At 40.5% G+C, this 13,442-nt stretch overlaps 1 protein-coding gene across 1 annotated transcript in view; it reads left to right on the top strand.

Moving 5' to 3' along the window:
• Window positions 1-13,442, top strand: part of LOC109383290 (eyes absent homolog 1-like) — a gene marked incomplete at its 3' end in the record, with an annotated part of 255,798 nt that overhangs the window by 222,451 nt on the left and 19,905 nt on the right. Inside the window, exons 11-12 of the mRNA XM_019643588.1 lie at window positions 10,740-10,879; window positions 12,243-12,326. Coding sequence (XP_019499133.1) covers window positions 10,740-10,879; window positions 12,243-12,326 — 224 coding nt within the window. The remainder of the gene's footprint in view (window positions 1-10,739; window positions 10,880-12,242; window positions 12,327-13,442) is intronic.

Below are 13,442 nucleotides of genomic sequence, written 5' to 3'. Positions count from 1 at the left end.
AGCTGCGGGTATATGTTAGGCAAGAAACGGATCTAGCCTCTGTGCATCGCAGCAATTGATCCAGGGGAAGGAGAACGCTGGCTGCTGGTGTAGGTGAGAGGGGCCTGCGACCTCGTGCCTGATGAGGGGCTGACCTTGGGAGCACAGAAAGCACATCATCTGAGCATGAAAGATCCCCTTAGGTGGGTTTACCCAGCACAGAGAGTGGAGCAAGGGGACGCTTCCATTTTCTCAGTGAATGAGAAGCCAGGTGTCTCGCTTGTGGCCGAGAAGTAGAATTGGTCTTAGCCGAGTGGCAAGCTGTCTCCTGCTTTTGTTCATGACACCCTGGTACGTAATAAATACAGGTGATGCTGAGCTGCTACAAGGACAGGAACTGCCGTCCTGCTCTGCTGGGTCATTATCTGGCACACAGTAGGTGCTCTGCGTTTTTCATTCCTACCCTCACCCCACCTCTCTGTGGGTGCTCTGTCTTACCACATAATCCTAGGGTAGCTATGCTTTAGTGCCTTGGGAATTTGTTGGTGATGCCACAGGCAGGACTGGCTGCATATTTCATGGGCCCCTGTGCAAAATGAAGAAGAACGTGGGCCCCTTGTTCAAAAAGAATTTCCAGACAGTACAGCAGAGCCTTAAACCAAATTCAGGTTTAATTGTGTTTAGCACACATGAAGTTTGAGATGCCTATTAGAAATCCAAGGGGAAGATGACAAGTCAGTTATTGGACAAATAAGTCTGATGTTCATTCACAGGATAGTTTAGGACCTAAATTTGTGCATGTGACTGAACAGGTCACACATCCATGAAGCTTATTTTGGCCACAAGTACTGGCTAAATCTGACGAGCAGGGGTCAGCAGACCAGGGACAGTGGCTGAAGGGACAACACCCTGAGACAGAAACATTGCATGTTTACCTGTCTTCCAGAAGTTTAAGACAGAAAGACCAAATCCAAATAGAAGCTGCCATCTTCACAGGTTAACAGAGATGAAGGTACAGGAACATTCTAAGAAAGTGAACAGAAAAATGTGTCAGAGCTACTAGCTCATATTTAGAAATTTTCATGACCCAAAAATTCGCTAACGGGGTCTCCTGAGTCAGAATTCCACAAATCACAGTGGGAAGAAGGGAAGGTTGGGGAAAAGTGAAACTCAGCCATACCTGAGGTTGCCATCCATCATCAGTATAGATGTGGCATTAATGACCATTAAAAAAAAAAAAAGACATAAGGAAACCCTCCCCATTCATTCCCCAAACTCTAGTAGTGAAGCAGTTCCATCCAGTACAAGGAGAGATGATCTATTTTGGAGCTGCTCTCAATTGATTCATGTCAAAGATTGTTTTTAAAAGACACTATGGAAAGCTCTTGTTAAAGAAGTTTTCCAGCACTGTTCCCCTTTGGGGATAAAAAGCAAGTTAGCCGAATGAATGTGTGCATAGACATCCATGCTCTGTTGTGAGGGTTTGGTTTCTATGGTATTGCATTTTGTCACGTGAGAGAACGTTCAAGTATGGGGTTTGAGCCACCACTGGAATTGCGTTAGAGTTTTGAGAATAAAAGGAATTTCATTATCAACTCCGACTCCAGGGGTTGAACCCTGGAGGCCCGTCCTCCTCACTGCCTTGCAGGTGAAAAGACTAGATTTTCCAAACTGTTATCAGAGGAGTGGAGGTGGCCTGGAAGGAATATTCAGTTGTTAGAGGTCATTTGTAAGTCACAGAAAAATCTTAAGTGCCCGTGCCCTTTTTCCATTTAATGCCTTTTCACCTACATTTCCTAATGTTCCAGCAGAGTGAACAGCATGACTCAGCAATGGTAGGGCCTCTGAATTTTCCTTTGCTCAGAAGCACAGCTTAGCTCATCACCCAGTGTCACTGGGGTGCTTGACTGCTTGTGGAATTTGTGAATTGTGTCCTCCAGATTCAGTCAACTACAGAGACCAGGAACAAGTGTCCCCAAGGCCACAGGCCTGGAACAGTGCCCATCTTACAGCAGTTTCGCTACGTGTGGTGCCTACACTGAGACATTCTGTTAGGATGAGCTCACAAATCACACCCAAGGCTGTTGTGTCTCGTGCCTGTATCCACCTGCGGAGATTGTCTCATCTATCTCACATGTCCCGTTACCGTGTGCATGAGAAAAACAAAGCCTTCTCTTCTTGCCTTGTTGGCATACTCAAGGTCGATATATTTTGATACCATGATGGCTCAGCTCCCTGGCCAACTGGGATAGGGCCTTTTAGAAAGTTCCTATTGAATTCCCTTTCTACTTAGTATCAATTCAAAAGAAAAAAAATTAGCATTTTGTTTTGGACCTTGTTTCCGCTTAGTTCAGCAACATTTTCACTTATTATCTTTATCACACAATTTTAACATTTAATGTTTTTCACAGTTTTGAAGACGTGATTATCACCCAGAGAAGTCAGGTGACAGTCACTTTCTTGAATCGCAGAGTCACCACGGAGCTGCGTAAAACACAGTTACTTTAGGGAATGCAATTCTGTGCTCCCACAAGCCAGATTTGTTTTGTAAATAAAGTTTTACTGAAACACAGCCACACTGCTCTATTAACATACTGTCCGTGGTTGCTTTTGTGCTGTAACAGCAGAATTGTCACTGCAGCCGACACCATATGGCCCACAAAGCCTAAGATATTTACTGTCCGACTCTACAAAAAGATGTCTGACTCCTTGCATTCATGTGTACAGACTCCCACCCCCTAAAAAGAGGAGAATTAAAATTAGTGTTAATCGTGTGGGCAAGTTGGCTCCTTGCCTTGCCATGTACCTGTGACCCATACCCTGCTGTTTTACACGTGGGTTTCACCACCTTTGCTTCTCACAGTGCAGCTGGTTGAGAGGCTTTCTGGGTAACTGTGATCCACGTGGTTTTCACTGTGTACATTGATGGTAGAACCCACCCATGGTGTCAGATGCAGTCTCACTTATTTACCTTAAAATGACGAACTCACTTTACAGAGCAGTTTTTCCCCCCATAAAAAAACAAATTTTTAAAATTATAAACAGATTTACTCAGTGGGCGTACGCGAGTTTTTTGGCCAGTAGCTTCAAGCTTGATGCATCTCCTTATGGGGAATGCCAAGGGAACCATGGCATCCTTTTCTCATTGAATCAAAATTAAGCTCTCTACATTCTCTCTTTCAGTCTTCCCTAATTTTGACTTGCTGTGCCACCTTTTAAGATGACTTTTGCATACATTTAGTTTGATCTCCAGAGTCTCAAAGTTCAAGGGTGCCTGGGTGTCGATTTCTGTCTGGCATCTTTAGCATACTCACCTGTGTAATTGTCCCGTGTGCTTAAAAGTCTTGAGTCTCCAACATGATAATTCTGCTTTGAGGGAAGGAATACACCTTGATTTTTTTTTATCTGAGTCCACCACAGCAGCAAGTAGACTATTTAATTATTGATTACCACGTCTCATTTAATTATTGATTACTAAGTCTCATGTTCACGAAATTCAGGTAATCTTTATAAGGATTTCCTCAAAAACTCTGCACTTCCTTTTGTAATCGATAGTGTTGTAGTGGCGGTTCAGGGACCAGCCAGAGAGGATAGCTGCCCTGGCCTCCACCCGACACTGTACATGTGACAAGAGCTTCCCCTCGGCAGGGAGTCCGGTTACTTCATTCTGTTTCAGAGGTGAAGCCTTTCACCTCAGCTAGAAACCAGTAAGGAGCCCTTCCAAAGCACAGAGCAGGGAGCCTGCAGGAGCCCTGTATTCTGCTCTCTTTCCAACTACCTCTGGCAGATGTAGTCCCAAAAGTGTAATGTTAGATCAGAGAGTCCCTGCTACCCTTAACAATAAATGTGAACGCTTACCCTTCAATCTTCACCCAGGCCTTCCTGCTGGGCAGCAGGACTACGTAAAAACCAAAAGCTTCTGTGAAGGAAAGCATAATGTAAGGCAATGACAGCATAATTTGAGGAACTATCAGACTTGGAAAAGTGTCTGAAAATGTGAAAAGGGTTAAAACGTATATTCAGTTGATCATAAAACAACAAAGGTTTGAAATGCACGGGTGCATTTGTACGTCGAGTTCTTTCAGGAAGTTGTGTAAATGTATGTTCTCTTCCTTATGGTTTTCTAACCTACTTTATCGTGAAAATATAGTAAATAATACGTACAACATACAAAGTATGTGTTAATCTACTCTTTCTTATTGGTAAGGCTTCTGGTCAACAGTAGGCCATTAGTTAATTTTGGGGGGAATCAAATGTTATAGGCGGATTTTGAACTTTGTAGGGTGTCCCACAATGTTTAAAGATCAACTGTATTAGTAAAGGAATATAAAAAAATGGCAAAGAATTTAGACAGTTCATAGAAGGGAATATAATTTTCAAGCGCAAATATGTATATCTCCAATATCTCCAAATTAAAAGCATGCAATATTATTCTACACCTAATAAAATAGCAAGTTATTTACCTTTTGTATGACTCAATTTCATTATAAAGAAGTCAAATTATTAATGACTTCTTTAAAACAATTGCACCCAATGTGGGTAAGGCTGTGGTAAAACCAACACAATTTAAATTGCTATGATCCTTTAGGAAACTAGTTAGCAATATGTATATGAAAGTAGATAACATGTTGAGGGAGGCATGAGAAATAAAACCAGACAAAGAATTTGGACTAGATACACTAGGCAGTAAACCCTGGTGGTTTCTGAGGGTTGGAACTGCCCAAGGTATTCTATATAGATTAGCCTGAAGGTGACTATTTAAAAGGGAGAGACAAACAGCTAGGAAGAGTTAGTGAATGTGGTACATCCATACATAACAGGACTTTAAAGCTCAGTGATCTAGGCTGTGTTCTCAGCTTGACAAACCAGGAGACTGAGGACTGAGACTATGGAGGGAACCCCCCCNCCCCCGCCGAGACCCAAGTAGGTCTTGTGAGCTCAGGAGAATGAGAGGCACCAAGAGGAACTCGATGGAATCTTCTGAGTTCCAGTTTTCTGTGTTTCTTTTTAATATTGAGGGATTTATGGGACTGCTTTAGCCGTATTTACAAAAGTAGAATTTTAATGATGTGTAGATTTTAATATTTTGATTGCTCATATAAACATTAGCTTTTACAGAAGCCTTAAAAATAATTACTGCTATTTTCCATTTGAAAATATTTTGACTAGCTCATAGAAATAATTAGATAATCTTCATAGATTTAATACAGTAAGAGCTAAACTTGAGAAACACTTTCAATCATTGATTTTTTTTTTAACGTCTACTTTGTGCTGTAGACACTTACTGAGCTCGCAATATGAAATGAATGCCACCAGCTTTTGTCCTCCAAGAGCAGGTGTGATGGGCATTTGCTCAAAATAATTCAATCAAATTATGTATTATCCACTATGAACATAAATAATTGCAAAGATTATGTAACCTTATAATGGAGATAAATGTAATTACCAAGGAGGGACCAAGGTTTAAATGGAGAATTCACAAAGAAGATACTTGAGATTGATCTTTAGGGATTTCTATAGGAATTTCACAGACAGATCAGGGGAGGGAGTTCAGTTGAGGAAAGGCATTCTGAGAAAAGGAAGCAATCCGCAAAGTCATGAAACAGCATGGCACTTGCAGAGAACTGAGATAGGTGTGTCTATCTGAAGTGCAGATCAGGAAGGGACAGCAGCAGTTAGAACTAAGGTTGTCAGAGAGTGACTCAGTGGGACTTTCTTTTATTTTTCAAAGTAGCTACATCATATGCCATGCAGGGTTGGCTCTAAGTACCTTTACTATATATTAGCTTTATTTTATGGTATTTATTCCCATTTCATAGACAATGAAATTGAGTCATAGAAAAGGTAGATAACTGGCACAAAGCCATGTTACTAATAAGTAGTGAGATCAAGATTTGAAACACAGCAGTTGAGTCCATAACTCAGTTTCCGAAAATCTTGACTTCCTTCCTGTTCCTTTTTGGGAGCTTGGAGATTTCAAGGGTTTTTAAGTTCTCTGTCACGGCGATACAGACGATGGTTGAAAGGCCGTGGGTCACAGACTTGAAAAAGCCTGTTGCAAGAATCAAACAAGGGATGATGAGAGCCTGAACATAGAACAAAAGTATTTAGGAGATAAAAGGCATAGAACTTGGTCTTGATTTGAGGGGGCCTGGAAAACTGGATAGATGTTGGTACCATTAATCAGACTTGTTAGCAAAGAAGTAGGATTCAGTTTGGGACAACTTTAGGTGTGCTGTCCATGGGCTATTTACCCAGAGAAGTGTGCCAAGCAGTGGGATATTCAGGGCAACAGATTAGGCGGTAAAGCTTTAGAATCATTAACCTGGTTAACACTGAAATTCTTTATCCAGATACTACCAACCACTGAGAGCTTATAGTGAGATAAGAGGACTGGGAAACACCAGTTCACTGCTGTTCAGAACAGAGCCCAGCCACTGGCCGCCTGTCCGTCCACTAATTGTGTATTGTTAGTTCATGATAACATAAGGGATTTGCTTTACAGTGTAATCAGCTGCAACCCTAAGCACACGTTTACTTTAGCTGACTTTTTTCTTTTAATCTTAGCAAGACTTTCAATGAAGGAAGCATCGTGTTCATTAACATCCTGATGCAAACTCCTTATGTCCCAAGATCAGCGCTTTGAGTATCACTGATACAGGGAACACTGATATTTAAGCTTTGGGCAGCGGATGAAGTCCCCCAAAAGCCGGAAAAGGAATAGTGTGCATGGTAGGATGAGAAGCAGGAGAAAGCAAAGTCAAGTTCTTCTAACATGTACTTGGTTTAAAGGATCGAATGGTCAGCACAGCCACAGAGAAGTCAAATAACGATGGAGGACTGAAAAATAATGTTTGAATTTAGTCATTATAAGGTCAGCAGTAACATTTTTAGGAGTTTTAACCCCTACTTACCCTTCTACCTTCTGTTTCATTTTCATCCCACCAATCTAGATCCCAAATAATTCTCAAATCTATACTTTGCCAGGTATACCAGCGACCCCTTTGATTGCAAAGTACTCTCAGATCCAGTCTTTGTTTTACCTTAGTTCTTGCTGATCTGAAGTTATTGGTCACCCTCTTTTCTTTCTGCCATACTCTTTCCTCTGTGATACACTCGCCTTGGTTTTCCTCCTCACACCCCATCCACCTTTCTCTGCCCATCCCTTCTATATATACACTGTTTTAATTAAACCCACTTCTTTAATTACGTTATATATGGTGCCAATTCCCAAACCTACACCAAGCCCACATCCTTTCCTGAGCTTCGGAGCAGTCTGAATGCCCACGGGACATGAACGCCACGGACTCTTCCAGTTCAGTATGTCCAAAAGCTGAACCTCCATTCTGTTCTACACTCTCCCCTATACTCCTTTCTTTTTCCTAAATCCGATGCCTTGTGTTATAACCTGCCCAGGTGCCAAGCCACTGGCCCGAGCATCATCCCTGACTTCCTCCTTCTTCCTTACCCAGCTAGTTACTAATGTAGCCTCCTAATGACACTTCAGATCTGTAACTCGCCCCGTCCCCACGGCCTGCATGTAGGCCACCAACATTCCTGACCTGGATTACTGCATTCTCCTCCTGGCTGGGCTCCCTTTCTCATCTTTGCTTGTGTCCGGTACCCTGGCTGCATTGAGTCAGCATCCTCTATCTAAAATGGAAGCGTCCATAACCCTATACATCTGAGTTAGGTAGACTTCCCGTGTGGTCTCCTAGCATTCTACCTTCCCCATGTGACAAGCCTTTCCATACTGTTTTGTAATCTCTCGTTTTTGTCATGAATCAGTGCCTTTCTCTAAATTGTAACCTCCACAAAGGCAGGAACCATATCTCTTTGGTACATCATTCTGCATCAGGCTCCTAGTCCAGTCCCCGAATAGCATGGGCTTTTAGTCAGTGTTTATTAGATAAAGCGAATGTTCTGCTGAGTACTTTCACACCCATTATCTCAGTGGGGGTAAAGTTGAACAATTTGGAGAGGACTTTAACGAAACATGAGATGTCAGTGGATTAGAAGATCAAATTATTTGTCGAGTTGTTTTGCACTGGTAGAAGGAAGGAGAAGTTGGAATCAGGAAAGCTGGTTAGGAGGAGAGTAGATGCATTTAATTCCACCTCGCAGAACTAAGAGGAAGAGATTTTTTTAAACTACTTTGCATCATTTAAATTTCATCTTCCTTCTGAGAAGTTGAGGCCTGAAAATTGTGTGTGTGTTTTAATATTTAAAGGTATTAGATGTCCATCTTTTAGGTTTTTTATCTACCTGGAGAAACTTTAGATAAGATGCTTTAAAAATCTGCCTGTACACTTTGCTCATTTAATTATTACTATTATTATTATTATTATTATTATTATTATTATTATCATTTTGTTCAGGGGTGGTTACAGAAGTGAGTAGCTATAGCTTTTTCATTACCAAAAAACTGAGATGGAATACACTTTTAAAGATTTATTTGGGTTTAAAATGGATCAAGAAATAAACACAAAGAAATAAAGGAATGGGTAACAATGGGAGGAAATCTAGTCTAAGAAAACCTGGGTAAGATAAACTTGGAGGACTGAGTTAACCCTAAGCTATCAGGAAATCAAGGCAAAAGACATAAGGTGATGCACCACATTGCTTGATGCCCCTTAGCTTCTCAAATATGAACTTCCAATAGCTAGAGAGTTCACAATGCAAGATAGACTTTGCAGACAAGTACTTGAGGTGCAGGTCAACTTAGGTGCCAGCTGAGCGGGTTACAAAATAAATGCTCTGTGTTGAAGCTTGGCCTGTGTTCGGTCTCAAATGGTGTCTGTCCAGGTTCTGCGTGGAGATGTGGATTGCAAAATATTTAAAGAAAAAGAAGGGCAAGACTTTGTCTTCAAAACACAACTTTGAATCCACCGAACTCAACAATTTATTCATTTGGACACCCTGCTTCTCACAGCGGTTCTCAACCTTCCTAATGCCACGACCCCTTAATACAGTTCCTCATGTTGTGGTGACCCCCAACCATAAAATTATTTTCGTTGCTACTCTATAACTGTAATTTTGCTGCTGTTATGAATTGTAATGTAAGTATCTTTTTGTTTTCCGATGGTCTTAGGTGACCCCTGTGAAACGGTCGTTTGACCCCCAAAGGGGTCGCGACCCACAGGTTGAGAACCGCTGCCTAGAACATGGAGTACACATGCTGGGTTCGGAACAGCAGGAGGAGAGGATACCAGTTATCTGCTTCTGCAGGAAGAGGGATGTAACGTAGATTTCGAGAATGATTAACTTTGACCAGCCAGCACTGTATTCTCACAGTTGACAGGATGAGTTAGCTCAAAAATGCATCGCAAATGGCTACAAAAATGGACCCATTGAGTGGAGTTGTTTGGGACTTCCTGCCCGTAATTAACCAACAGGCTTGTAAGTCGTTGGAGTGGTTTCTGGGTATGAGGATCACATGACCAATTTATCTGAGGAAGTGTGCTGCCTTGTTTGCTGTGGCAGAGGACACGCTTTAAAAGCCCCGTCTAAAAGTGATGGGAATCTGTTTAGGTTTTAAAGTTAAACAGGAAGGATAGAGCTGTTGCATGTGATTTAGAAATGGAATTACTCAGTGCAAGTCCGTTCCTATCTTTCCTGACTCTTAAGACTTAAATGTGGAGGTAATGCTGAGACCACGTGATTTGACTCGTGACTGGCCTGTTGGTAGAGTCAGGGCTGATAGTACAACAAGAAAGGCTACTAGGTCTTCACCGGTTCTCTGGAGTGTTCTGTTTGGTGAAACATAACATCTGCAATGCCCCAGGGAGAATAATCATTCCTAGTATTAGACTGAGAGATTCCAACCCATATCTAGTAGAGAAATCTAGTAGAACTTTGGGGAGAGAGGCAGCACGCTGGCATACCTGGAATTTGGGGAGGTAGAAATTGTCTGATGTGTGAATTGAATAGACGGAGGAGTGAGAGTAAATGGTTTTTTGTTCATCCTGGAAATAGGGTAAGAGTCACCCCACAACTCTACAGCTACTGCCCAGCCCTTCCTCGAAGCTGGGTGGGGGTTGTTCTCTCTTTTGTGGTTTCTATCTGATTATTTCTGTGGTTTCTGTGAGTCACTCAGATCACTCATTTTAATGCGCTTCCTGGTTTGGGATTTTGGGTTCAAAGAGACCAAGATACAGGAAGACCCTGTGATGAACGCTGCACAGGGTATGGGTATCACCCATGCATTTCTCCTTATCTTTCCTGCTCCCTTGTTCTCACATAAATTGAAGGAGAAATAGAGATTTTTAAATTTTCAGAGAAAAACCTGCCTGGGGATTCAGTTTTCCCTGCTCCAGAGCTGATTTTTCTCTTCATTCCCCCCCCCCCCATGAACCAGAAACCTTTTTGTAGGTAAGAGAGCAATCGGTAAGACAAATGTGTGAACGACACAGTATGGCCAGGCTCTGCTCCTGGAGTAAAAGAAACAAATGTGGAAGTTGGGGTGGGAGAGCACGGTCTGATCAGAGGGAAACTCAAAGGAAACTTAGGCAACTGAGTTCCACCTGTTGTCTCCCACCTTCCATTGAATTTTAGTCATTTCTGGTTGCACATCCTTTCCAAGCAAGTCTGGACATCAAATATCTCGTAAGTGATTTAGCAATGCAAGTAAAAGATAGTGGAGAATCAGATCAGAACTCAAGGGTTCTACTCTTCAACCTGACCCGTGAATTGAAATGAGGTTAGCTGTGGCACTGTGGTGCTGGAACCAAGAGATGAAAGTCCTCCCTGTATTTTTACAGAGTACAGTACAATCCACAGCCCGTCAACACCCATTAAAGATTCGGACTCGGATCGATTACGTCGAGGTTCGGATGGGAAGTCACGTGGTCGGGGCCGAAGAAACAATAACCCTTCACCTCCCCCGGATTCTGATCTTGAGGTATGTTACTGCCAACACCCAAGGAAACCCCAAGGCATCTTAGCAGCTAAAGGGTGGTTCTGTTTACTTGCAGCATAATTGGCAGTGGGCAAGGTGTCCAAATGCCTTTATTATAATATTTACTGCTTTCTTTGTCCAGATTAACTATAAGTAAAGCAGTATTTTCTCTCGTCTATATTAATTATAGGTAAAGCAATTATGTTTGTTTTCTGTTCCATATAATTGTATGGTAAAGCATCCATGTATTTCTCTCTGAGGAAATGTGGTAAATTATATAAGTTTGCTGGAACAAAATGCTCTTGAACTGCTCTATCATTGCCATTTCAATTAAGTGATTGTCATAATAAAAATGCTTAATAAAATCCACTCTGAAATTAAAGACACAGTTGTGTATGTATGTTAAGAAGGGAAAACCTGGAATATTCTAAACTGAAATGGTCATCACCTTATGAGACATGTTTTGGTGGAGTTCAAAAGCAGGAGGGATTAAAGAAAACCTGAAAGGGTGGTAGATTTCATAGCCTTGAATCCACTGCAATTAAGTTTCTGAGGGTTTTTTGCCAAAGTGAAGTCTGATGGTGGAAAACATGATTATTTTGGCTGAAAAGAGGAAAATTTTCAGCAGAACCTATGTGTATGAATGTGTGCGGTCTGAGTGGGAATTGGAAGAAGAAGAACAGGCTTTTGAGGCCTTTTGTGGTATCTCAAAGACTTTTTAAAAATGAGTTCTTCAGATCCTATTCCAAATACTCCAAAGTGTGTCAAGAGCAGGTGTGCCTGCTTAAATTGTTAATTATCTGAAATCTAAAGAAAATGGTCAGGAACAATATATAACCCATCCATTTGATAGCAGCCCAACACGTAACATAAGGTGAATGGATGATGTAAAGTTTAAGTTTTTGTGTGCAGTTTTTTAATACTTGGCTCAAAGAATAAAATATAAGAATAGCTGTTTTAAGACTTAATGAACAGACAGCAGAGATTAGGAGAAGATAAAACTGAATGATTTTCGATTGATTGGGCCTCTGTCTCAGAAGTTATAAAAAGACTAGTATAGCTCATTTTTCATTTCTCCAGAACTGAGATTGATAATATACTCCAGAAAGTACAACAGACATATATTATTATTTCTTTCCTATATTTATATTGATGCTAATGTATTATCCTCTTGTAGCTCGTCTGAGGTTATGTTAGAGAAAAGCCAGAAGATACTCTTTGTAACAGCTGTATTTTTTAAAAAGATAGTAAATTCAGGTTTTTCATTTGTCCCCCATTTCAAGAGCACCTTTTCATGTTGATGTGCACTGAATAACAGGCTTCTCAACCAAGGGAAAGACACACTGACTTGGTTCTTTCTTTGCAGAGAGTGTTCATCTGGGATTTGGATGAGACAATCATTGTTTTCCATTCCTTGCTTACTGGGTCCTACGCCAACAGATATGGGAGGGTGAGTACCAGGATGCTTTTTTTTTCTTCTTCACAGTAAATAAGCCCAGAATTGAATTTTTAGTTCAAATGGGCATGTGGTTTAACTTTAAATAATAAATTTAAAATATAAAAGGAAAATAACTTGATTTTTTGATACAGTCAAATATATATGTAAGGCAAAAACTCGTAAATGAGCAAAAGGAGGTTTTGGGGGTTTTTTTAGGTCCTTCAAAATGAGATAAGCTTTTTGCAATTAAATTCATTCTTATTTCAGACCCCAATGAATAAAAGCAATTGAATGCTATTCTAGGATGAAATATTAAAATGTATTGATGACATAGATTTTTTGGATTGTATTTTTTTAATTTGCCATGTCCTTTTTATTCACAATATGTTCAATGGAACATATATGCCACGTGCTGTTGTCTTCAATGATTAGCAATGTTAGCATTTTATTTCAAAGCACCTGTTATGAATGCCTTTATAAGTGCCTTTGCTACAAGGTGAAATTTTTGTGAACGTTATGTAAAATTGGGCCTCAGGATGACAATAGGACCAATATATTTATGTTGGAGTTGTTACAATACTTATCTTGGTGTGGTAAGAAGAAAATAATATTGTAGATCATCTTTCATGAGTAGACCCTCAGTTTCAATGTTGTGTATTTGAGTTTCCCCCAAACATTGGAGATTTTTTTTGCTGTATCACTTGATGGATTCTTAAACCTTTCCCACACAGAAATTATGTTATTTAAAGTGGCTCTAGGTAATTTCTGAAATGATTCTGTGAATATGATATTTCTCTCTCTCTTTTTTTAATCTTTAAAGAAATAATATTACAAGTCTTAGATTCTTGAAGCTATTCGTTTAGAGCCTTAGGAACTGAATTCTTATGTCTGGTGGTTCCAGGGGTTTATCACAATTTAGTGTTAAGTTGATAGCCATAAAATGTACATGCTGTCATTACAGATTTTATCCTGGTGTTCGTTGTTTCAATCAATATTTCAATAAATACAATTGAGTACCTGCTATATAGGTGTAGTCTAGAGGTGAAAGCAGGGGAATTATCAATTGAACTTCACAGTGCAACTTTCCTTCTCACAAGCCTAAAGATATGCCTAATCGAAAAAAAAAAA

The sequence above is a fragment of the Hipposideros armiger genome, unplaced genomic scaffold, assembly GCF_001890085.2.
Source record: "Hipposideros armiger isolate ML-2016 unplaced genomic scaffold, ASM189008v1 scaffold_80, whole genome shotgun sequence".
NCBI lineage: Eukaryota > Metazoa > Chordata > Mammalia > Chiroptera > Hipposideridae > Hipposideros > Hipposideros armiger.
This window is presented reverse-complemented; position numbering and strand designations above follow the sequence as displayed.